General features: G+C 46.1%; 12 protein-coding genes across 12 annotated transcripts; 7 read left to right on the top strand and 5 right to left on the bottom strand.

Annotated features, from left to right (window-relative positions):
* Nucleotides 1-146: 146 nt before the first annotated feature.
* Nucleotides 147-1,169, top strand: CANTADRAFT_39221 (uncharacterized protein; the record flags this gene model as incomplete). Its single annotated transcript, XM_020208792.1, has 1 exon — nucleotides 147-1,169. A coding segment is annotated over one exon (1,023 nt), but the record flags the coding sequence as incomplete, so codon positions are not given.
* Nucleotides 1,170-1,379: 210 nt separating this feature from the next.
* On the bottom strand, nucleotides 1,380-2,388 carry CANTADRAFT_26955 (nicotinamide-nucleotide adenylyltransferase). The gene has a single exon (XM_020207941.1). The coding sequence runs from the start codon at nucleotides 2,341-2,343 to the stop codon at nucleotides 1,531-1,533; it is 813 nt and encodes a 270-aa protein (XP_020063108.1). The 5' UTR covers nucleotides 2,344-2,388; the 3' UTR covers nucleotides 1,380-1,530.
* A 224-nt stretch (nucleotides 2,389-2,612) lies between these two features.
* Nucleotides 2,613-2,970, bottom strand: CANTADRAFT_54263 (peptidylprolyl isomerase family protein; the record flags this gene model as incomplete). The annotated part of the gene is made up of 2 exons (XM_020210304.1): nucleotides 2,613-2,674; nucleotides 2,724-2,970. Coding segments are annotated over 2 exons (309 nt in total), but the record flags the coding sequence as incomplete, so codon positions are not given.
* Nucleotides 2,971-3,666: 696 nt separating this feature from the next.
* On the bottom strand, nucleotides 3,667-5,215 carry CANTADRAFT_69378 (uncharacterized protein; the record flags this gene model as incomplete). Its single annotated transcript, XM_020211014.1, has 2 exons — nucleotides 4,450-5,215; nucleotides 3,667-4,230 (listed from the first exon to the last, which is right to left on the bottom strand). The coding sequence occupies exons 1-2, from the start codon at nucleotides 4,780-4,782 to the stop codon at nucleotides 3,667-3,669; spliced, it is 897 nt and encodes a 298-aa protein (XP_020063106.1). The 5' UTR covers nucleotides 4,783-5,215.
* Nucleotides 5,216-6,383: 1,168 nt separating this feature from the next.
* Nucleotides 6,384-7,958, bottom strand: CANTADRAFT_7453 (uncharacterized protein; the record flags this gene model as incomplete). The annotated part of the gene is made up of 1 exon (XM_020211118.1): nucleotides 6,384-7,958. One exon carries the CDS (start codon nucleotides 7,956-7,958, stop codon nucleotides 6,384-6,386), a length of 1,575 nt encoding a protein of 524 aa, XP_020063105.1.
* A 231-nt stretch (nucleotides 7,959-8,189) lies between these two features.
* Nucleotides 8,190-8,822, top strand: CANTADRAFT_38893 (DUF4112 domain-containing protein; the record flags this gene model as incomplete). Its single annotated transcript, XM_020208775.1, has 1 exon — nucleotides 8,190-8,822. A coding segment is annotated over one exon (633 nt), but the record flags the coding sequence as incomplete, so codon positions are not given.
* Nucleotides 8,823-9,715: 893 nt separating this feature from the next.
* Nucleotides 9,716-12,154, top strand: AKR1 (palmitoyltransferase; the record flags this gene model as incomplete). Its single annotated transcript, XM_020206920.1, has 1 exon — nucleotides 9,716-12,154. One exon carries the CDS (start codon nucleotides 9,716-9,718, stop codon nucleotides 12,152-12,154), a length of 2,439 nt encoding a protein of 812 aa, XP_020063103.1.
* A 722-nt stretch (nucleotides 12,155-12,876) lies between these two features.
* On the top strand, nucleotides 12,877-14,703 carry REX3 (RNA exonuclease). The gene is made up of 2 exons (XM_020211012.1): nucleotides 12,877-13,134; nucleotides 13,171-14,703. Exons 1-2 carry the CDS (start codon nucleotides 12,937-12,939, stop codon nucleotides 14,515-14,517), a joined length of 1,545 nt encoding a protein of 514 aa, XP_020063102.1. The 5' UTR covers nucleotides 12,877-12,936; the 3' UTR covers nucleotides 14,518-14,703.
* A 978-nt stretch (nucleotides 14,704-15,681) lies between these two features.
* On the top strand, nucleotides 15,682-19,326 carry MSH6 (mismatch repair ATPase; the record flags this gene model as incomplete). The annotated part of the gene is made up of 2 exons (XM_020211819.1): nucleotides 15,682-15,970; nucleotides 16,019-19,326. 2 exons carry the CDS (start codon nucleotides 15,682-15,684, stop codon nucleotides 19,324-19,326), a joined length of 3,597 nt encoding a protein of 1,198 aa, XP_020063101.1.
* Nucleotides 19,327-19,880: 554 nt separating this feature from the next.
* CANTADRAFT_55334 (uncharacterized protein) lies at nucleotides 19,881-20,375 on the top strand (the record flags this gene model as incomplete). The annotated part of the gene is made up of 1 exon (XM_020210435.1): nucleotides 19,881-20,375. One exon carries the CDS (start codon nucleotides 19,881-19,883, stop codon nucleotides 20,373-20,375), a length of 495 nt encoding a protein of 164 aa, XP_020063100.1.
* A 446-nt stretch (nucleotides 20,376-20,821) lies between these two features.
* CANTADRAFT_23088 (uncharacterized protein) lies at nucleotides 20,822-21,127 on the bottom strand (the record flags this gene model as incomplete). Its single annotated transcript, XM_020206919.1, has 1 exon — nucleotides 20,822-21,127. One exon carries the CDS (start codon nucleotides 21,125-21,127, stop codon nucleotides 20,822-20,824), a length of 306 nt encoding a protein of 101 aa, XP_020063099.1.
* A 1,631-nt stretch (nucleotides 21,128-22,758) lies between these two features.
* Nucleotides 22,759-23,097, top strand: TYE7 (regulatory transcription factor TYE7; the record flags this gene model as incomplete). The annotated part of the gene is made up of 1 exon (XM_020210362.1): nucleotides 22,759-23,097. One exon carries the CDS (start codon nucleotides 22,759-22,761, stop codon nucleotides 23,095-23,097), a length of 339 nt encoding a protein of 112 aa, XP_020063098.1.
* Nucleotides 23,098-24,647: the final 1,550 nt, after the last annotated feature.

Raw genomic sequence — 24,647 nt, 5'->3', positions numbered from 1 at the left:
ACCGGTATGTAACAGTTTCCCCCAGTAGGATTTCGCTGTCAGAGCAAGTCCGCACTGAGCGGGTACGGGTATTTTAGAAGAATATCCCCCTAACCACAACAGACCCTTCCGAGTCCTACCCATCTCTTGAGCCGCTACCCTTGTGGGAAGAAGATGTTCCAGATATCTGCAGAACCAATGGCCTCGAAATTAAAAGCCAGTCTGACATGCTTCATTTGGAGCGGTGCAAGGTGATCGCTGGTGATATCCATGTCAATGAGTACACTGACGCCATCTTGGTGTTGAACAACGTTGAGAGAATCACTGGCAGCTTGATCGTAAGAAACTCGCCTGAGCTTGTCAGAATCGAAGCCCCTCGCGTTGAATCCATCTCTCAGTTATTCTCGTTGCAGGAATTGACCTCGCTCGCACTAATCTCGTTTCCTCATTTGAAGTCGGTCCATTCACTCAATTGGAAAGTGTTGCCCATCTTGAGTAATGTACACTTCGACAACGAAATCGCTGCTTTCGACAGCATCACCGTTGCAGATACCTCTTTGACCAGCTTCTCTGGATTCTTGACCGATGAACTAGAAACCTTAGATATCAACAATAACCGGTTCTTGGACTCCATTAGTTGCGATGTTGAGAAGATAAACGAAAAGCTTCATGTTGCTGCTAATTCCGCTTCTATTACTGTCGACTTATCTCAGCTACGGAGCGTAAACAACGTTAGCATTCATGAAGTGGCCGAATTGAACTTGACGCTGTTGGAGGAAATTGGACAAAGCATGAATATCATCAATAATTACTTCTCGCAAGTCAAGTTTCCCAAGCTAAAACTGATCGGCGGCACTCTCAGTCTTCTTAAAAATGAAAAATTGAGCCAAATCGAATTTCCTGTCACTACCGATATTGGGGGTGGACTAATGATCGTCAATAATACTAATCTTGATACAATCGATTTCTTACCCGAGTTGAGCGTGATTGGTGGTGCCCTTAAACTTGTGGGCAATATCAAAGAAACTAGCATGAAACTGTTAAGATTGGTCAAGGGCAGTGCAAAGATTCTCACTCTGTCAACTTCTTTTGATTGCAACAAATGGACTAGAAGTGAAATTGGTTCAGTGATTAGAGGAGGAAAGATTGAGTGTACTAATGGGAACAATGATAAGATCGTCTCCGACACTCCTACGGAAATCTCCACCAATGACTCAGGCTCGTTTTCAAAGATCAAGCATAGCTCAATTGGAAACAAAATCAGAGCCACCGTCTTGGAATTGTTGGTTGAGATAATTTTAGTGATGCTCCTTAATTAAAAGCATACAAATTGTCTATAATTCGCTAATAAACGTCAATGAGGCTATACTGATGTGAGATTTTCGATGGTTATTACGTATTATTCATTAGCTAGAGTAGTGATGGTGTAGCATGACAGCTTTAGAAGCTACAACGATTGAGTAGTCGTAACAGTGCAGTAAGCATGTTTTATTGAAAACTATGTTTTTTTTTTACTTTCCATTCCCCCAAAGAAAGTCAATTCCACTTACCCTAACTGCTTTGGTATAATTTGTCTTGCACGATAAGGTCTGAGACTTCGGGTATCAAGTGGTCCTTCCAGTCTCCACCATTCTGGATGCTGTGTCTGACTTTGGAAGAGCTGATCATACCCACCTCATCGCCGAAATTCTCGTGCAAGAAGATGTTGTTCGACCAGTGGGTAGGAATGTGTTCATTTTTGCCGGATCTGATGTTTTCCAAGTAGCTCGATTGTTCTGAGTGGTGCAGTTCGCCGTCATTTCTGGTCAAGCAGAAAAGGTCCGTAGAGGTCATGAAGTCCTCCAATGAGGACGAAATCTTGTCTGGTAAGTAGTACTTAGGATTGAAGATGCGGATTAAGGTGTCGTAGCCCACCAAAAACGTGAGTCTGATAGCCGAAACATCCAAGCTGCGTAGTATGGATACCGATTTGTCCACGAACTTGGCGTGCTTGGTCAAGCCGATGCTAATGTTGTGGGTCTGGGGGTACTTCTTGGACAAGTCCTGGGCCATGAGGTACATCATTTCAAGCCTATTCTCGAATGATTCTGGAGCGTGCTGCTTATCAGCGTTGTTGACGGATAGAAGGAGCAAGATGACTCTCTCGTCTGGCTTCTCGTCGTGGGTGAAGTACTTGCCAGAAAGGGACTCTTTGATCAACGCGTAGTGGCCCAAGTGGGGAGGATTGAAGGACGAGTCAAGAATGAAGATTCGTGAGGTATTTGGCGTGATGAATTGGCTGCCTGACGAGTTGTAGATGACTCGGAAGTCGGCCAGAGAACTGAGAAAGTCCTGGAGCGGTTTGTAGAGACGACGGACAGACATGGACGGGGAATTGGCAGGTTAGAACTCGTATGGGTGATGGGAGAGCAGGTTGCTGGATCTGGCAGTTGTGGGTCAGATGTGATAGTTGCAGAACGGTTGCTGGGCCAGAGAGCTACGATTGCAAAATCAGGATGACTCCTCCACTTTATAGTGGGGCTGCGGAGACCGCAAGACCTCGCTTACGTAATCAATCATCTGATGTTGCAGCCCCTGGCGGCCCACAGCAATATAACTAGAAGTGCCTCGTGGCGTGTCTATTGGCTATACACTTACAACTCGTCGTCGTGGTGGGTTTTGGCCCCGGCGATGTCGACCAATTCGGTGGTGAAGTCTGGATGTTAGTAGTGCCTTGTACAGGCGGGTGATGATGATATACTCACATAATGTGGCCTTGGGAGGAATGGGACCGATACCACGGTCTCCGTACGCCAAGTCGGCAGGAATGATCAATTCTCTGATCTCGCCAATACACATGTCTTCCAAGCCTTGGTCCCAGCCCTGGATGACCTGGCCCACGCCGACCTGGAAAACGAGAGGACTGCCACGGTTGTAGGACGAGTCGAAGATGGTACCGTCCTCGAGTCTACCCTCGTAGTGGACGCTGACCTTGTCGCCCTTTTTGACCTTGGCCTTACACTCGGCGGCTGGGATTTCCTTGGTGACGTCTGCGGATGTTAGTACGGATTGGGGCTCGTGGGGCTCGTGGGTCTTCTGGGTCCTCTGGAACTATTCTATCGTCTTATTGTGGCCGTGATGGCGGTGATTGCCAATCCCTGGATGGGGTGTCTGTTGGCATGCTTGTATTTGATGTCTGGCGGTTCCAGAAGCCGTTTTCGGCCCGTTTTCAAGGCATTTGTCCATTCTAAACAATCCCATACATACCAATGACCAAGCCACCGGCAGAAGCGGCCACAGAGGTGGCCAGGGATAACAAAACAGTTGCAATGGTAGCGATTGATGAGAACTTCATGATGAAGAAAGTGATTGTTGGCCTCAACTTGCAGAATCGCACACTTGTGGGCTAGCGATAAAATGGGAGATTTACAGGTTATTGAGCTATTGTACATGTATAAAAAGCCTAAACTATACAGAAACAGCCGTGGTGGCCGTTTCATTCTTCGTAATTTACATAAATATGATTCATACCCATAACTGGATGCCCGGTACGACATCCCAACTAAAAACAACAACCCTTTCAAAAGAAACGCAACCCATGGAGCAGTAATAATTAAATAGAACAAGAAAAGCAAAAGTAGCAACATGAAAAGTACCTGTTCTTGCAAAAAGTATATTTGAAATGAAAATTTGTGTTTCTCCTGTGGTTTAGTGAGCGAATAAGCGGCCGCTTTCCAACTCGTCGATGGTGGTTTCGACAATCTCGTCGTCGTCATCATCCTCGACGAGCTCGATGGTGGCGTACTTAATCATATCCCAACGCTTCCAGAATGAGTTAACATCTGACATCACGTCGGAGTCAACCAAGTCCTGTAAGTAGTACTTGGCTTTGGTGAGACGATCCTTTAAAGCTTGGAGCTGACACGAGGAAGGATCTTCTTTTGTGGAGTTGAGCGACGAGCAAGAAGCCGACGACGATAATCTTGGTCTGAACGATTGCACGGTGTGTTTTGGACCCTTGCCATCATCAAAGTCAGATTCGTCGTAATCAGTGATATCGGTGGTGTTATCAAAGTACTCTTCGTCATCGGTAGCGACTGAGGCAGGTGTGTTGTAACCATACACTTCGTCTTCCACGTTGGTAGCAGCATCACAGTATCTAGCCCATGCCTCGTCAATGGCACCAACCAAGTATTCAAAACAACGCGATCTTGCCGACTTGTCGGTGGCAGGAATATAGTGTTTTGCAGGGGTGGAAACAGTGTTGACGTTCTTGGTGCTATTGTCGGAAGCAAAGCTATTGTTGTAGAAATTGAGGGCAAGGCTCGAGTTCACAGGACTACTGGCCAATTTGCAATCAAGATTTTCCAAGTTCACTGCGGGTTTAGGGGTGGAGACACCCAATTCCGGGATTTGACCAGTGCCAGCACCAGTGTAGATACCAGATTCGCGGCGACAGCGCATGAGCGAAGGACGAGAGGTGCCCTCCACGACTTCGTTGTCGTCTTCAGCAACCAATTCCTCGTCTTCATCGCTGTACTGGGAGATGGCTCTGGACAACTCGGAATTCAACGAGAACGAGACTCTGGTGGAGGCTCTTCTTTTAGCCCTTATCTGGTCAGCATTGTAACAGGATTGTTCGTCTTCGGAGTCGTTGTCCTCTTCCGAAGATGTGTATATACATACCGACTTCTTAGTGGGGTATTTGTAGGACGCAATGTCAGACAAACATATTCTCTTGGGTGCAGGAGCCTGGTGGTAGGGGCTGTTAAACGTGCAGCTACGCTTGTTGTTAGAGGTGAAGGCCTGGGAACATAAAGCCATGGTGGTCGACCTTTTTTCTGCTGGTGCGAGAATGTGGTGGGCGGACGACGGGAAAAATTTTCTGAACTCAACCAATCAAGGCGTCAGAAAGTCGAGCAGTTGCGGGTAACCGTAGCACTCAAAAAAGGGATGACCGACGAAAAGGACACCCTGTTAACTTTTGTAAGCGGCAAGGGATACAGCAGGGAGACAGCAAAGAGCACAGCACTAGCGGGAGCCGGAAGCGGTGTGGTAGACTTGAGCTGGACTTGAGATTTGGTGGCTAGCTTGTGTATAATAGAGCACTCTCTATATAACCAAGTGGACCAGGTGTGTGAGGGGGTGGTTGTAAGTTGTTAGTGTATTTCACACACTGAGGGAAAAAAAGGGATACTTTTAACACAAGGAAAAAAGAGAGAAAAAAAAAAGGGAAGTGAAAATTAATTCTTTCTTTTTGAGGGCCTCTGGAATGCAAAATAATTAGTGCGTGAAATTTATTTAGAAAGGGGGTAGGGCACTTTTAATAGGAAGGACTTCCTGAAAAAAAAACCTGGGCGCGCACACGCTGTCCTGACGGGAGGTTTCTTTTTTGCGCGCGCCGGCTGCTGATTGGACGAGCGCCAGGTTGTGGCCGGGTAACCCCCATGCAGCAGGGGTTACCCGGAATAACTCCTATTGCCACTAGGAGGGGGCCACGATCGGGACGCTGTGCATGTCCCAGATGATTGTCTCAAACGGGCAAAATAGCAAAACCTCTCCCCTATCTGAATTGGGCAAAATTAATCAGACACATGTTTGCTGGAAAACACGATCCAGCACCCTTCCTTACCTGAACTCGTCAAGCCAATTGACTACTTGCACCAAAACACTTACATCGTACATTCTCTCCTAGGCCGTCCCTCTCCTCCACCGTACCTTGCTCCCATCTCACCGCTTCTAACCAGCCTCCTCCAGCAATACTTGGGCCACCATCTATTCCCCGCGCTTTCCTGTCTGACAGCACCAGCAGCAACCTTATGGATAGAACGGGTTTATTCACAATGCATGGAACAGAATAGCTGCAGATAAGATAACGATCAGCGCTGATTTTTCAGGATTTGCAGCTACCCCAGTAGAACAACCTGCCAATTGGGGGATAGCCTATTGTAGATTGTTCCCCGTTCCCTGTGGTTGTAGCAGTAGTCTCCATATGTCACGGGATATCCTTTCTCCTCCGTTTAAACCTAACTTTCTGAAAATTTGACTTTATTCTGCTAAATCGCAAAATTTTTGTCAAAATGCTTAATTTAACCAACCCCCAGGGGTAAAATAAAGACTTTGGTTCTACTAATCCTTACCAACTACAAGAAATGATAGCGCGGAAATGCAAATAACTACAAGTACTGATCTCTATCAACTGCAAAATGTGCCCAGTGAACTTGCAAGATTACACATCAGTAAATTGGTATGCATTGAATTACAATCAGATAATGTACTTAATAAATATGTAGTCAGCAGCATTGGCAGCTAGAATCGACTCCCTAGTCCGTCTGCCCGGATATAGACACCTCTAATATCTAGATACCAGGGCAAAGTACCATGGAAGCACAGCCACCAGCCACCCTCACAGCCACCAACTTCACCTAGGGGCCAATTCCGCCAGCAAACTTTTCTGCAATGTGGAATACGGAAAGAGCCTCCAAATTGTCTGAGGACGTCTGCCTGGTTACTGGCACCGATTTGAACGACACTGGTGACGACGACGACGAGCTGGCGCTGCAATTGGCGTCGTCCACGTCCTGGTTGCGCCTCGACGAGTAGTATATGCCGTACTTGGCATTTGAGTAGTCTTCCTTCTTGCCTGAGCCAGCCAGACACTTGTTGAGCACGTACTCGGTGGCTGCGCGTCTCCAGGACTCGTCGTTGCCCCCGACTCCGTTGAGCAACTGCTGGCGCAATGCGTTGGTGGCACCCATGGTGAAGTCCTCGTAGAAACTGTCCAATTTCTCGTCGAGACCTTCTTCTTGCTGGTTCTTGCCCACTTGCTCGGGTTTTGGCGACTCCTTGGAGTAGGTTCGCGAGATCCACTCTTCCTTGTGGCTCAACTGGGACTCCAAGCCCTTCATCATCTTCAACACGAAGTCTGCCAACGAGTGGGCGTTCTTGTTGTTGACGAGGTAGATCTGGTTGTTTATGTACTTCTGGTAGAGGTACTGGGCCACTGGGATCGCGAGCTTCATGCTGGTTATGGACAACTTGATCGAGAGGATCAAGAATGTCTGGAGCTTGTCCAACTCGGTGGTTTCGCCAGTAGGGTCTGCCACACGGGGGGTGTCTCCACCCAACTCGTTATGCAACTGGGTGTACAAGTCCATTTTTGCATTGTGGTCTAGGCCACGCAAAAGCTCGCTGAACCTTGAGTCTCGCGAATCGGGCTTCTCTTTGACGGTGGACGCGTTGCTGAGCAGCTCGTCCAGCCGGTTAATCTTGATGTTGGGGGAGTTTGGGGCGGTTTGGGATGACAATCCCACTTTGCTCATGCATGATTCCATCACGTCGCCGATGATGCGCCGCACAAAGTTGTTCTGGCGCTTTTCCTTCTCAATTTTGTGCATGATGGAGTCCTTCTCGTTGTAGCTGTTCTGCTGCTTGAAGAACACATCGATGTTCTTGCTGATGAGCTTGTCAAACTTCTCGTTCTGCTCGTTGAGGTACTGCTTCGTTCGTATCTCTCGCTGTAACGACTCGGCTACTTCTTTGGCCCGTCCAGCATCCTCGCTGCTGAGGCCTCCCCTGATGGTGCTTCCCGAGAAGAGGGACGGTGCAGGTGAGTCTAGCACATTTTCCGCGTACAGGGGTATTTTCAGGCCCATGCGGCTAATACCTACCGGAATATCGTCGCAGGTATCGCAGTGGTTCAAGTAGGTGAGCTCCTCGTCGTAACTGGACGAGTCTTCGTCTTGCTCTTCGATGATGGGAAATGTGTCCACGGGATCTCTATGCCTGTTCTTCAAGATTTTGGCGTGGATCTTGACCTTGGGGGAAACAGCAAGCGGGTCGTCGGACTCACACTCGTAGGGGTTCTTGGAGAGGTCAGGGACCGTGGGGGTTGTTGGGGGGCTGGGGTCTTCCGAGAGGATATCTGAGACGAACTGGGGAACGTGGTCGGAGTAGGGCACTCTTGCAAGCGTGTTTCTGAGGAGAGAACGGACCACCATCTTAGGACATACTGTGGATGTGTTGTGAGGAGAATGTGTGGTGTAATAAAGAAGTAATATAAATGTTGATCATCTGCCAGGATATCACATGCGGGATGTTGGTCCGGTCACGTGCGCAATACCACTTGCAGCAGCAATGTTCCTTGCATCATCCTCCGCACAAGCAGACGCATGGAATTCCCTGTCACAGTATAAAGGCTGGCCAACCCCCCGTCATTGCTGGCCACAGCCATGGCTTCCTTCATTCTAAAGTACTTTACAAACCGCATCCTCAAGGACAACCAATTGAACCGCTTTGGTGTCGAGGACCCCTACCACGAGTACATTCCTTCCGATGCCTCTGGCCGTGGCAAGCTCAAGAAAATTCCCCGTAGAATTCCCGAGGGCCTTTCTGCCAACGACATTGGCGTGTTGAACCAGTTCAAGAAGAAGGCGTACCGCTACGACATGTGGTTTGGATTTTTGGGCGTCAAGTTCGGCTGGACCAACATTGTAGGAGTGGTGCCAGTGGTGGGCACCATCATATCCACCTACTGGTCGCTTGGACTATTGGTGTTGGCGAGACGGTTGGACGACGGCTTCCCGTTGGACCTCCAGTTGCTCTTCGTGTTCAATATCTTGGTTGATTTCTGCTTGGGGTTGATCCCAATAGTGGGAGATCTCATTGAAATCGGATACAAGTCCAACTCCAGAAACTACCTTTTGTTGGAAAAGCACTTGATCAGAGTGGGCGAAAAGAACAAGGGTTTGATCTCCAAGGAGGAGGTCAGACCTGGCTTTATCAATGACAAGATCCAGCCGTTTGTGGACGAAAACGTCAAGCCTGGCGCACTCAAGGCCGGAGAACACTTGAAGTCTCTCATCGACCAGGCCACCAAATCCACCCCAACCACCTCGTCGTCCTCGGACACCAAGAGGTTGTTGGATGATGATTTCGAGTCCACAGCTTCGGGGTTGTCCTCGCGCGATCAGGCTGAGTCTGATAAGAGGTCGGTGAGGAGCATCCAGAGCTTGAATTCGCTTCTTGGGAAGGAGTAGGTGAGAATAAAACCGCTGCGTGGAATAATACAGACAACACAATTCGTGTAGCCGGTAGTACTTGGAAAGAAATAATTTAAGAACAATCGCTACCTATGCAACGAATTCACGGAGCAGTCGATGGAGAAATTGGTGATGTATATTAAGTACAAGTATAAATTAACACTATTATTAAGAGGATTTTCCGAAAGAAATAATTGTTGACGCAGAATACTAGCAGAGCAACAGAAATAAAATAGTAGTCAATATAGTAATCCTTTGTAAGAATTAATTAATGCACAATTACTAGCAGAGGCATAATCCTTCAAGCCTAGTCTTTCAAAGTCCATTAGATATATGGAAGCATTATAGATAACTTCATTGGATTTAACCATACATTAGATCTAGTCCATCTTTTCTATCTTCGTGGTTGATAGTTTCTATAAAAAATATGATGCATTATATATTCTGAGCTTGCTTACTAGCAGGCAATTATGAAGAGCTCCCGGCATTGTACCACTCGGCACACAAGGCCCACGACCCACCTTCTCTTCTCAAAATCCGGCATTTCATATTGGGGCGTGCGCACACCGCACCGTTGGTACAGCCGATTTGATCTCACAGTATGACTGGCGAAGCCTCCAGCCGGTCATCTGCAACTTTACCCGTGAGTGTCAGTGACATATACGCTCGTACATTATAAGAGCTACAAAGCGTACCTTCTACAATCCACCCCAGACATGGCTAGGAAGAACAAGAAGACCTCATCTGAGGAAAAGAAGAGTTTACTACAGAACCAAGAGGCATCACAAAACACCAACCCCAAGAGCCCTGAAATAGCCGGTAGCACCAATGGACCCGAAAACACCGAGAGAAAACCAGATGTCGAAAATCTGGGCTTGAATCAACCAACTGACGAAGAATTGCCCTCGGTAAACGAGAGCCATATCCAGGATGGTGAAAGCGACAACGTTGATTTGACAACCATGGCCGAGGAGCAGTCGTCCATAAAGTCCACAGACGCAGTTTTGGAGGCAAACAAGGACGATTTGAGCACGGTAGGACGCAACGAAGACCAGCCTACTGAGCAGGACTTGAATCCAGACTTGGCTAAGTTCATGTTTGCTTGTCAGGAGGGCAATTTGACCATCGTCAAGGACTTGATTTCCTCGAAAACTGTAGGTGCTAATGACACCTTTTCTGACGGGGTCACTGGACTCCACTGGGCCTGTATCAACAACCGTCTTTCCTTGGTCAAGTATTTAACATCCAACGAGTACTCCAAGGCCGACCCCAATCAGTTGGGTGGTGACTTGAAGGCAACTCCTCTCCATTGGGCTTGTCGGAACGGTTTGGTCTACATTGTGGACTACTTGCTTACCAATACCAACGCCGACCCTTCCATCCGCGACGTCCAATCCTACAACTCCTTGCATTTGGCTATTCACAGCTCCAATATTCCATTGGTCACCTATCTCTTGTTGACTTGTTGCACCCCTCATTCCACGAATCCCATTTATGTGGATGAACCAGACGGATTCAACAGAACTGGTTTGCATTGGGCAGCTTACCAAGGTGACATCTTGACCATCAATACATTGTTGCAATTCGGTGCAGATGTCACCAAGGTCGATAACACCTTATTTATTCCTCTTCACTGGGCATTCATGAAGGGCTATAAGTATGTTCTCAAGGTGCTCTTGGAGGCCGGATCAGATATACACGCTAAGAATGACCAGGGAAAAGACTCTTTCGAGATCGCAAAAGACATGAACTGTGTTTCTACGTGGAATCAGGTCTTGGCCGAGGATGATAGAGATGCCAGCAACAACTGGGCTAAGAGAAGAAAGCTTATGGAACCCAAATTGGCAAAGTTGATTACCTTTTTTTCCCCATACGTGCTTTTGCCCGTAGCTTTACGCATCTGTTCATTCTCAGAAGGATTTTTCATTCCGAAATTATTCTTTGCATTAGTCGTTTTTGTTGGTGGTATAGCGTTGGTTGCAAAGACAATTGTGCCCATATATTTGGTTGATGACAAGGCATTGGCAAGATCCCCTATTTTATCAGGAATCTTCTCAGCAACCGCTTTTTGGGCAGGTTCTATTTGGTTCTTCAAGATTTTGCCTCTGACCTTTTTCAGATACTTCTTCTCAAACATATTATTGGGAGGAGTGTTTGCACTTTGTATATGGTCCTTCTTCAAGAGCATGTTTATCAACCCAGGGTATGTTCCAGTGCCCTCAGATAAGACTGTGACTTTGAACCAAGTTAAAGATCTTATTCAAATTGGCAAATTTGATACCGACCACTTCTGCTTTGATTCCATGGTAAGAAAACCATTGAGATCTAAATATTCAAGACAATCCAAGAAACTTGTTGCAAGATTCGATCACTATTGTCCATGGGTTTACAACGATATTGGAGTTAGAAACCATAAATTGTTTATGGTCTTCGTGTATACGCTTAATTTGGCCATTTTATTGTTTACTAGATTGTCAATTGGTTACTTTGACAAGCTATCCGACGGTTATGACACTGACCTGGAGGGCGAGTGTTTTCTTTTATCTGATGAGCTCTGCTACGGGTACAGAAACAAGCATTTCCATTACAATATCGTCATGTGGTGTCTTCTTCAATATGTATGGGTTGTGTTCTTGGGTGCAGTGCAAACTTTCCAGATCTTAAAGGGATTGACTACCAGAGAGTTCAGCACATTGAACAAGAGGATAGAAAGAAACAAATTCAATCATGCCACCTTACCAAGGGATTTCACATCAGATTTAAATACAGAGAATCAATCTGAGGGTTCTCCTGAAGCACCTACGCCATCTAGATCTGGCCACCACCACCACGGCAATAATGATTTCAAAATGTGCATTAGATTAATTGGATTGGACCAATTCTTCATGACCATCAAGTTGAGTTTGGCCAGTTTGCCTTTTATTTCATCCTCCGCAGTTACTAGCAACCAAGCACAGGATACATTCAACTCCGTGAATATTCCTACCGACTACGGAATGAAGCAAAATTGGTTCGATTTCTGGGTCTTGGGTGATATTACCTTCAGAAATGTGTTCTACTTGCCTATCGAGGGAGAGAACAATTTGAACGGGAAGACTGTGGACTACTACAAGTTGTATGAATATCCAGCCAAGTCCGAGGGAGAGCTTGTATAGAATTAGCTAGCAGGAGCACATCTAATATAGATAATATGCAGCGACAGAAATTTATTAGTGATGAGTATCATTTTCGAAGTACGACAAGGGACCACTTAGGGAAGATTAAAACTACATTCTTATCAGATCAATAAAGCATGCACCTCTCAACAGTTCAATAACTGACATTCTACTAAATGATTCCCTCCTAGGAATCATCTAAAAGAATGTTGGCAGTTACTGCACACTCACACATCATCACTGATGTGCACACGGTCGACGACAACAAGGCTATAGTCACCTTAAACAACGTTTAAGTAACTTGTCAGACTGCCACTTATGCCCACCCTAAACCTTTTCTTCCGAGAAAGCACAAGATAGAGGGTCAAGATCATCGCTCCTTTCAAGACATAGACTATGACATGAAGCCAAATATCTTTGTCAGACTAAAAGGCAAACAAAATGTAGATGACCGGACTGCTAAGAGTCACGGACAAGCTAAAGATCATTCTCACTTTGAGGGCATAAGGGTATCTCACTCATCAACCAAGTTGGATTCAGTGGCTCTTTTGAAGAGTCAAAGAGGGACGTGACCTATAGAAATGATCCTATGAAGTACGTCGACAAAGAAAAAAAAGAAAACCAGTAATGGCGGCGGGATCGAGCTCCTTTTATAGTTTTCCAGCGGGCGTGCGTGTGTGCCCATCACTTCTCAGAGGTGCTTGTCCGGGTAACCTGTCCCATATCTGGAGCTAACCCTAACTACGGAATGCTTGCAAAAAGACCAGCAGACAGGCACAGGCATGTTCAAGCTCGATGGGAACTACTTCGGAGATACTAAGTGCCCAAATAATAGCGAGGAGAAGCCATGTACCATTTTGAATTGTCTTTTTAGCCACAGAATTGATGACTTGAAGAGGCCACTAGATGGCGATCCAGAACTTCCAGCCCCAAAAAGGGCAGAGACGGAAGCCAAAGGTTCAATTTTGCAAGAACAACGAGTTATCAACCAAAACCACCACGAAGATGATTCAGAGGACGAGGAGGGCTACCGTCTTGTACCCAAACCAATTACTCATCTTGACATTCCCTTTGAAATCAGACATGCTAACATCCAGCGTATTCTCGAGTATTACGGAGATGAGGAGCTCAAAAAATCTGAGCAGGATGCACTCGAGGAGGAATTCAGTTTTGCAGACTTGAGCCAGTCAAAGGACGAGTATAATTCCAACATTGAGTTGATGTTGCTGGGTAAGGAAATCAAGGTGATATCTGACCCAGCATATATTTTACCCAAGGAAGTGAAACCCAAGGCCCCTGCAGGCTTGCCTGAAAGGAAGCGGTTTATCCAGTTCATGGTAGACGCCTTCAAAAAGGCGCAACCTAATGTCAGGACGCCCATCTTAAAATCTATCGAAGAAGAATATACCGTTGCATCAACGACAACACCTGTGACATATAACCAATCAATAAAGAAAAAAATCCACCAGATCGCCAACCCCGAGAAGTATCAAAGGAAGGAAAAGGTGTTGTCCAACGCTGATTTGCTCAGCAAACTAAAGGAATTAGTAATACCAAAGCCGAAATTGCAAAAATTCGGTTATGTGATGGAGCCGCCAAAGACAAAGGCTTTGGAGACCAGAAGAAACTGTAGACGATGCGGTGCTGACTTCACAAAGGAAGAACAGCTCAATCCAGTTACATGCCAATTTCATGCGGGGAAGATCAGAAGAAAGGACAAGCGGACTCGATTTTACGACTGCTGTGGATCAGAGGTCGGAAGTGAAAACGAGACTTGTTCTGTAGCATCACATCATATTTTCTATTGGAACGATGTGGAAGAAATGCATTCTGCAATCCCCTTCAAAAAAATAGACCATTCGTCGAAAACTGCTGTCAAGGCGGTAGGGATTGATTGTGAGATGGGATACACCACTTTAGGTTTCGAACTACTCAGAATCACAGCTATCGACTATCTTACAGGGGAAGATGTGTTCGATATATTCGTACAACCCATAGGAACGGTAGTGGATTTGAACACAAGATATTCTGGTGTTGCCGAAATCATTGAAGGAGCTCTCACTTTCGAGGAGCTGATGCATTTTGTTCGCCAGTACATTGACAAGGATACTGTGCTCATTGGCCATGGTTTGGAAAACGATATGAATGCTATGCGGCTAATTCATGAACAAATAGTGGACACAGCCATCTTGTACCCCAAATTCAAGGCATCGCCAACTTTCCGGTTCAGCTTGAAAGATTTGGCATTCAGCTACTTGAGCAGAAATATTCAGACAGGAGAGCATGACAGCAGAGAGGATTCTATTGCGGCCATTGATATAGTCAAGTACTTTATCAACTTGGATGCAAAACGAGATAGTTAGTTGGTGGGAACATTTATGCATTTCCGCTGAATAGGTTATGCTCATTACATAGTAAATGAACAACAAGGGTACAGTAGAACTGGAATAAATCATTTTGTTGCCATTCCAACCACTCATCAATAGCAAGAAGCTTTTTATTTTCTTATATCTTTAAGAATCTTTAACATAACCACTAAATAATATACTCCGTTAAAGACGAAGTCCTGGTCGAGTTTCAAACTTGATCTGAAGGCGTGTAGACCAACACAACACTAAGAGCCCTAAACAGAATTCCAGAGAACCACATACATACCTTCATGAAATCGAGTCGTTCGGTTCATTTAAGTTGAGCAGGTAGAATCCCTTTTCTGCTATATCGAGAGGTTTCCGTTAATTCTGCTTGTATGAAAATAGCCATACGATAATTAGTTCTTTATTTCTAGGCTGGTAGCACCTGTATAGCCATAAAAGGATCCTCGAAATCTACTCCACTGTTGCTTACCCGGATCTGTTTTCATCGATAGTTCATTGCTAACGGTTGGAAAGAACTTACCGGACAAGACATTTAGGTCAGTTTCAAGTCGGTTCTTGGCAGCTCGTTAAAGTCAGCTTTATTCTGAAATTGAAATACTATCTATGAGAGTATTTTCATAGAGGTGATGCTGCACTAGGACAAATTCACCATCATTCCGTATTCTCAGCGAATTTTCACTAATTTCCTATTTTCTGACATAATGCAAACAGACAATAAAGATACTGCTAATAATACTAATTCGAGAGCATCACCAACTGATCATATATTAGCTGGCTAAATAGATGGTCAGGCCTGACTTGCGGTTAGATTAGAAAAGTCTACCACCCTAAGCGGCACCCAAATCACGTTTTAGATTTCTTACCTGCTATTGAACAATCCACTACCTTCCATCGCCAGCATTTGAAATCACATGCCAAGGAATTCACTCAAAATGATCTAGATAAGGCTTACTAGGCACTACTACCTGTAATACTGTGAAGACAACCTGATCTTCCTCCTCCCAACAACAATTCGATCCATACCAGGGCAACTTGAAGGGGCTGCAAAAAGTGCAGTCACGTGTGCGATCATCCCAAAAACGCGCACCGCGACGCGCCTACCGCGTTCTTATATATATAGACGACACCCATCCGTCGTTTTCTTCATCCACAATGGCCAGATCAACCAAACCCGCCACTCCAAGCAAGGCAGCCCGAGCCAGTCTCGGGTCCTCTGGAACCAAAAAGAAGCAGCTGTCGTTGATGTCGTTTTTCAAGCCTGCAACCCTGTCACCATCCATGACCCCCAAAGTGCCATCGTCACCTTTGAAGACCAAATCCTTCTCCCACGATCCTTCTAGTGACAAGGAAAATGACAACAGCATTCTCCAGGACGACACGAGATTGACTGACACCCCTCTCACCTCCGAGAGCGAGGCTACCCCCAAGAAGAGCGTCGACCGTGCGCCACTCCCCAAATCGTCGCCATACCACGAAGAAAGACTGACAGCCAAGAAACCATTGTCTGAATTTGATGACAACCGTAGTCACAACTCGAGTTCGCCATCCAAGCGCAGAAACAGATCGAGATCCGTCAGTTACGCCGAATCAGACGATGAAGAGATTACCACCCGAAGCAGCAAGAGAACCAAGGTGCTGGATAGTGAAGACGAGGACGAGGAAGACGAATTTGTTCCTCCAGCTGAAGATGACGACGAGGATGATATGAGCGATTTCATAGTGGAGGATGACAAGGAGAGCGAACCCGAGGTAGAAGAAGACGATGAGGAAGAAGAAGTGACCAGGCCCAAGAAGGAAAAGAAGAAGGCACCCAAGCCAAGCCTGCCTCCACGTACGAAATCCGGGGGCTCCTCAAGTAGCTCGCTAGGCAACAAGTTCAAGTCGGGCTCGTCGTACCAAGCAACCGGCGAGAATGCTCCCAGCCTTGCTGTTAAGACTGCAGCAGCAGCACCTGCTAAGAAGAATTTCGCCAAAGAAAATGAGGAAAGATACCAATGGCTAGTGAATATAAAGGACTCTGAAAAAAGACCCAAGGATCATCCGGACTATGATCCACGGACCTTGTATATTCCTCAATCTGCCTGGTCAAAGTTCACTGCTTTTGAAAAACAGTACTGGGAAATTAAATGCCAAATGTGGAACACAGTAGTGTTTTTCAAGAAAGGAAAGTTTTACGAATTATATGAAAATGATGCTATGATTGCCAATAAGGAATTCGATCTCAAGATCGCTGGCGGTGGAAGAGCCAACATGAAATTGGCCGGAATACCCGAAATGTCCTTCGAATACTGGGCCAAGGAGTTCATCAGTCACGGTTATAAGGTTGCCAAAGTAGATCAAAAGGAGACCCTTTTAGCTAAGGAAATGAGAGGAGGCAGTGGAGTTAAAGAGGAAAAGATCATAAAGAGAGAGCTTACCAGTATTCTCACTGGTGGTACGCTCACTGATCTTAATATGATCAGTGACGATATGTCCATCTATTGTTTGAGTATTAAAGAAGAGACTCTGGACGATGGTTCTAAGGTGTTTGGTGTAGCATTTGTGGATACTTCTACTGGTGAATTGAACCTTATTGAGTTCCAAGATGACCCCGAGTGTACAAAGCTTGAAACATTAGTTACTCAGGTGAAACCTAAGGAAGTCATTTGTGAGAAGGGAAACTTAAGTTCCATTGCTACCAAAATCTTAAAATTCAATGCCCAGAACCAAATTTGGAACAGTATGAACCCCATTAGTGAATTTTGGGACTATGATATCACGTTGGAAACTCTTGTCAAGTCGAAGTACTATGAGGCCGCAGATTTGGATGATTATTCCAAGTTCCCACCAGCACTTAAAGAAGCGATCGAGTCTCACAAGGTCTGCTTCAATGCATTTGGTGGATTGTTGAGCTACTTGAAAGTATTGAAACTCGATGAAAGCATAATGACCTTAGCCAACATGAACCAGTATAGTATCTCAAAGAGTAAAACGTCCAATTTAATCCTAGATGGAATTACCCTTAATAATTTGGAGATATTGAACAATTCTTTTGATGGTGGAGATAGGGGTACTTTGTTCAAATTGATTAATAAGGCCATCACTCCATTTGGAAAAAGGACATTGAAACACTGGGTGTTGCATCCGTTGATGCAAATCAAGGATATTAATGACCGTTATGATTCTATTGAATACTTGATGAACGATGGCTTGGAATTGAGAACTATCCTAGAACAGAGCTTTACAGGTTTGCCTGATTTAGAAAGATTGATCAGTAGAGTCCACTCCAAAACTTTGAGATTTAAGGATTTCTTAAAGGTCATTGAAGCATTCGAAAGGATTTCCACCTTAATCAATCAAGTTGAAGAATTTACTAATGAAGAATCGGGAGTCTTGTTCAAGTATATTAAGAAGTTTCCATCCGAGCTTAAATCAATTATCGGCGAATGGGAAGATGCCTTTGACAGAGCCCAAGCTAAAAATGATGTCATCATTCCAAACAAGGGTATTGACGAGACATTTGATGAATCTTACGGAAAAATACAATCCTATGAATCTACATTGAATGAACATCTCAAAGAATATAAAAGGACCTTCAAATCCAATGAGATCGTCTTCAGGGATTCAGGTAAAGAAATTTACTTAATTGAGTTCCCAAACAAACTTGAAAAAAAGGTACCTCATGACTGGCAACAAATGGGATCAACTTCCAAGGTCAAAAGGTTCTGGTCTCCAGAAGTGCGTACATTGGTCAAGGAATTATTAGAACAAAAGGAGTTACATAAAACTGTATGTGACACATTGAAGTTCAGGATGTATGAAAGATTTGATAAGCATTATTCTGTCTGGATGAGCACAATTAAATCAATCAGCTCGATAGATTGTTTGTTGGCATTGACAAGAACTTCAGAAACTATGGGATATCCATCCTGTAGACCAGAATTTGTCGATTCGGAGCATGGCTTGGTGGACTTTAAAGAATTGAGACATCCATGTTTTGTGGGTACCACCAAGGAATTTATTCCTAATGATATCTGTTTGGGAGGAGAGTCAAATGCCAATTTTGGCCTTTTGACTGGTGCCAATGCAGCTGGTAAATCTACTATAATGAGAACAACGGCTTTAGCAATAATTCTAAGCCAATTGGGATGTTACATTCCTGCTTCGCTGGCCAAGTTAAGTCCAATCGATAGAATCATGACAAGATTGGGTGCTAATGATAATATCATGCAAGGAAAATCAACCTTCTTTGTCGAATTGTCCGAAACCAAGAAGATATTGAGCAATGCTACCACCAAATCTCTTGTTATTCTTGATGAATTAGGAAGAGGTGGTTCCTCAAGTGATGGCTATGCCATCGCTGAATCTGTGTTGTATCACCTTTCTACTCATGTACAACCCTTGGGCTTTTTCGCAACTCATTATGGTACATTGGGAGATGCGTTCAAAAACCATCCACAGATTAAGCCCTTGAGAATGGGTATTCTCATCGATAACAATTCCAGAAACATCACTTTCTTATATAAATTGGAAGAAGGTGCAGCGTCGGGCTCGTTTGGTATGAACGTGGCTTCAATGTGTGGAATATCCGAAGACATAGTATCCAAAGCAGAAGTTGCAGCCACCGAGTACGAACAGACTTCCAAATTAAGAAGAAGAGCGGATGAAGACAAGGTAGCCAAATTGTCTTTGGGTGTTCAGAGTGATTTTGCTTGGTTTGCCGGTGATAAGATCAAGACCTTGGAACACGATGTGTTGGACTACAACGAGATGGTCAAACAAAGAGCATTGGAGACACTCTTCCGTATGGTGGATTAGGCGTGCATCTTCAAGATCTGTATATCATTTTTGTAAAATAGAACAATAAGATTAATATGAAATGGCAAACCCATAGATATTTCAGCGGGGATAAACGGTCAGCTTAGATTTTACTAGTATCATATTCAAGGATTTCTAAGCTCATTATGTGTACTGATTGTTACTTAGGGCTGTTTTCAAAGAAACCTATAGTGCTCTGACATATTTAATAACTTTAGCAGGGATAGATCGAATATGAAGAATTTATTCCTAATGCTTTACAAAGCTCAGAAGTCCCGCGATTCAGAAATCACATACTTTGTAGCGTGGTGGTTTAGCCCAATCGCCTCTCGATCCGCAATCACATCCATATACGTTTTATGTTCCAGAATTGCAAGATCAGCATTTACTGTTACTTCGCTCGAGGAGTAGGGTAGAACGATACACTGCTGGCTGTATGCATCCAGAAGCTCTCTGGCCTCCTCCGTGAAGGACCCTTGATCCCCAGATTACGTAATCACACACCATAAAACCTCGCCACAGAACTGTCACCCAACCACCAACCACCACCCACCATGTTTTCTAGATTAGGATTAAACACCAGAACCCCATACCACTTTCTCTTCTACTCGCTTGCCTTTGGCGGGGCATCCTTCTACTCGTTCATCGTGTCCCCCATCGTGTTCAAGAAGTTGCCTCGTGAAGAGTTCTCCAACTTGCAGTCCCAGGTCTTCCCTACCTACTTCCTTGGGCAGACGATTTCTCCTATTATTTTGGGGTTGACGTCCCCATTGAGAATCTGTCCATTCACTGGAGGCCTCTTGGCTTTATCGTCGTTGGCTGGTGCCCTCAACTACTTGTACTTGTTGCCTGTCTGTGCCGACTTGAAGGTGCAAAGAAAGAAGTTGATTGCTGACAAGTTGGACAAGGATGCCAACGGAGAAGCCAGCGAGGAGTTCAAAAAGCTCACCAAGCAGTTTGGTGCCTACCACGGAATCTCCACCTTGGTCAACATAGTGTCCATTTTGTCGCTTGGTGTCTACGGCTTGGTGTTGGCCAAGCGTATCTAGACAGACCAGCCTGCTGGCACGCCACTCTTGTGAATAGATTATTGTTTGAATGTACTTGTGAATAGACTCAGTAGAGACGTGGGTACGAGAGAGAGCAACGGGCCGGTGTGCTTCGACAGAATTATCGGATTTGCCTATCCAAGACAGGACTTGAGGATTCCAAGAGGTTCTGCGGTTCCTGCTTGCCAGGAAGTCTACAAACCCAGCAGATGTGGTATTGCCACCACCAATTTCCGGAAATTAATCACTATTGGGAACTTGATTCTATACTAAATTATTTGGTAGCTCTCTTACTAAATTCAACTCACTCGTAACTTGATTCTACTCGTCTACAGGTATTCTTGCCAAGAATGAAGAACATCAGCTTATTCAAATGAAATCGGACATGCTATTCGCCTATATACTACTGCAGAATTGAATGAGAATTAAACATTTTGGTTGTGTGCTTAGCGAGACTTCTTGGCCTTGGCCTCTTCCAACTCCTTCTTCTCCTGAGCGATCTCCTCAGCATATACGTGGTAGTAGTACTTACCAAGAAGAAGGTACCCCAAAACTCCCACGTCGATGAAGAAGAGTCCGAAGTAGAGCCCAAGCGTGGAGTTGGGGAGCTCAGGCAGGATCACCAACTGTCTCATGATCCACGCGTAGTGGAAAATGAGAACTACCATCACCACGAAGGTGACGATTCCGAACTTGATGTCCTTGACGAGCTTGGGAGTGAGATATTGTGCGAAAGGAGACTGTTTGGCCATGATTGTGGATGTAGTGTGGAGTCAGCGATTCCGAGATTTTCGCGATGGTTTTACGAGCATGCCGCACGCTTCTGGCTGGGCCAGAACCAGAGAGGGGCCAGAGGGGACACCCACGGAAATAGGCGCGGTTTTGAACGAGAGGCCGCGGTTTGAGTATGGGACCAGACTGGCGACGCCCAGGCCGGTGATTGATAAGGAGTTCGTTATCAATTGGTGCATATGCGTGTCCATATGCGGTAATTCGCCGGTGGCCCTGGTTTGTTCGCCGGTCGGCTTCCGTAATGGGCATTTCCGGCATGTCTGGAACGGAGTTATACTGAAGGAGGCTTAATTTCCATACCGCCTGGGGAGAGCCACGGCAATCCGCAGTTGTGGTGGAGGGTGGTGGCTGCAAATGACCTGGCCATGCACTGAACCGCACTCCCGGAGACGGAAACAACCTGCTCCCGACACCGGTGGTACGAGACCTGGTGCTTGTTAGACCCATAATACTTCAAGAGTGACCGTTTTGCGTTGGAAATTCCATCTCGCCGGCATTAGGTGGCTTATGTGCATGGCATGATGAGCATTGTTTTAGGTTTGAGTTGACACCCGCGCCGTATTCGGCCATGTGACCGCCTGCATCACTAGAAGCTAGATCACCAGAATCTTCTAGGGGCACCCTGCTGTACTGGAGGCTATTCCAGCGTCATCGCTGTTTCACAACTGGCCTCCCCACATCTCGCAGCTACAGTGCTGACGGAGGTCATGGCTGATGGCAGGCAATGGTACGAGATAGTGGTATAGCTCCGTGAGACACCCAGGCTAGCGAAGCTTTATGTTTCAGCCCTGGCCACAGCAACTGTGGGTCGGCAATTCCTGCCTGGCAGCCCATTTCCGGTCCAACTGCCTCTGAACCCAGCCATGTGGAGATCGCGCACGGGGCCAATTTGTCTGCGGCTATGTCATAGTGGGAACAGTCAGGGGTGGAGCCAGTTCCTAGACACTTGAGTGGGCCACATGGCCCGCATAGGGCTTCGATCACCTACGGGGGAAGCCGGAAACGCCATGCCTGACTTGGATCAGGTGTTCCTGATGAAAGATCGTCAAATGGGCTGATCCGAATATTCGCGAAAAAACCGTTGGCATCCGCTTCAGGGTCCAGCGCACATAGTGGGATGATTTTCCCTATGTGGAAGCAAGTCACTCTCGAGAGCACGGTTGCAGCCGTATTCGTCCTGTGTAGTATCGGCACAATTCGGAGTTAGCCAGGGGTATATATTGACGTGGTGCTCCGGTCCTGTTCCCCTATCCAGACATTCATACCACAATAATCTACCATGAACGGATTTACCTATGACGTTTCGATGGCCCACTTGATCGGCGTTGTGCCGTTGTCGCCAGCATCCTCGTTGGAGTACGAGGACCAGGCCTGGGTCAACGAATTCTTGAACAAGTCAAAGCCACTTGACACAATTTATGCGGGCATCGAAGCCCAACCTTCCACGAACACATCCTTGCAGGCGTCGCAGTGCTGCAGTCCGGTGATCAAACAGGAGCCGGGATACGACTTGTCGAACAGCGGGGCCAGGGACGACCAAGCCAGCCAGTTCACAGCCTCTACCGAGGTGTCACCCCTGACCACAGTGTCCATGTCCAGAAGGAGAAGCGTACCTCGCGGCCCCCGCAAGAAGTTGACAGCGTCCCAGAAACAGGCCCACAACAAGATCGAAAAGAAGTACAGAATTAACATCAACGAGAAAATAGCAGGATTGCAAAAAATTATCCCTGCAGTTGCTAACGAACTGGTGGGGTTCGAGACGGTGACACCAGAAAATGCCGAACACGGATGCCAAAGACTCAACAAGTCGGCCATATTGGAGAAGGCTACGGAATATATTCTATTGTTGCAGAAGAAGCTGAGACAGCTTATGGCTGAAAACACTGCGCTCAAGAATCAGATCTTGAGGCACGGAGGCACCACCGAGTAGCCAGGAGAACGGCAAGTAATTAATGAGATCGCCAGGAGTGAGTCCATAGACCAATTACAAGAATGCATAGAGTCAAACACAGGAGAATGCCGTAGTAAAATAACCTGGTGGTCACAACATCACCAGCACAGTGCATGGCGAATGCTGACCACGGCACTGCAGGCTCTATGCCTGGAGGTACCGTTTCACCCAACCACTCACGTCACTACTGCACGTCACTTCTGCAGGAGTAAAATGCATCGGCACTTCAGATTCACGACGTTTCGTATTACGAAAACCACACTGCAGGTTACTGGATAACTGAAAATTGGATCAATGCTGTACTTATGGAACTCCACGAAGTTTCCACCAAGTTGGGTACTCTGATATTACGAAAAACCACATTGCACGTCACTACTGCAGCAGTAGAATATATCCAATAGATCAATGACGCTTTCACCGTTTGAATTACAGAAGGATTACATACAAACACACTACTAATGCTAGTTGGACCTGTTTGGGACTTCACACATATTCACCAGTTTGTAATACGGAAGCCACCACAGGTCACTACTGCACGAGTGAATCGTGCATCCATGCTTCATGCTTTTCCCTTCGGCACTCCACAAAGCCCTCGCCAGTTTGAAAGATCCCTTCGTTTCGTCACGGCCAGCCGAATCCGCGATAATTACGTGAATTACCATAATTCTCGTGGGGATGTACCATAATTCTCGTGGGGATGTACCATAATTCTCTTGGTCAATATCCCCAGTACTGCAGTCCGGGTCCCGTCCCGCCCTGAGCACTCCATCATCTGCTATTGTACCGCAGTACATCCATACGGCACTCACAGCGGTGGTCGGTCAATAATGTCCGCTGCTTGGCAGAAGGGCTCGCACCACCCATTATTGCCTTCCAGTTCCGTTCATGAACCATTGCTGTTTGCACCCAGGACCCATGATTTAGGGGCCTATGACTTGCCAGCCCTGTAGCTGTACCCCTGTACTACTGCTCTGTCCCTTGTCAGGTTACTCTTGCCCTTAGCTGATGATAGGGCCGTATAGTGCCTCAGGGTCCAGCCGCACGGTTCCCAGCCCATTGCAAAAAAATTTTCAAAACGGAAAGTCTGCAACCATTATTTCTTTTTCGGGCACCTACTCTGTTAGACTTACTTGTTCTGACACCACGTCACGGCGATTGTCTCCCGCAATGTATCTCCAAGGAGGTCGATGCCGGGCATCGCACGCAAGTGCGATGACCGCTTATGGCTTAAATATTCACCAGTTCCTCTAATGGCAGCTCATACCGGAAAAGCTAGCCAGCTAATCTCCTCATCGTCCAGGTGCTTCCACAGATAGTGTTTGCGTCCATACTCCGTTCCGTACCCCACACAACACCAGGCCCCACGAGCACTCCTCTCCTGAAAGACGAGATTTATCTGGACCATTCGGTACTTAAACTGTCCAAACCAGCCTGCTAATCTACCACATTCAGGGCACAAGTTGGCGTTATTTGCATTAAAATCGATCAAGGACATCCAAAGCCTCGATCCCAGCTGCATTTCATAGCCC

This window comes from Suhomyces tanzawaensis, assembly GCF_001661415.1.
Source record: "Suhomyces tanzawaensis NRRL Y-17324 unplaced genomic scaffold CANTAscaffold_6, whole genome shotgun sequence".
Taxonomy (NCBI): Eukaryota; Fungi; Ascomycota; class Pichiomycetes; order Serinales; family Debaryomycetaceae; genus Suhomyces; species Suhomyces tanzawaensis.
The sequence above is the reverse complement of the archived record's forward strand: the minus strand, read 5'-3'. Positions and strand labels throughout refer to the sequence as shown.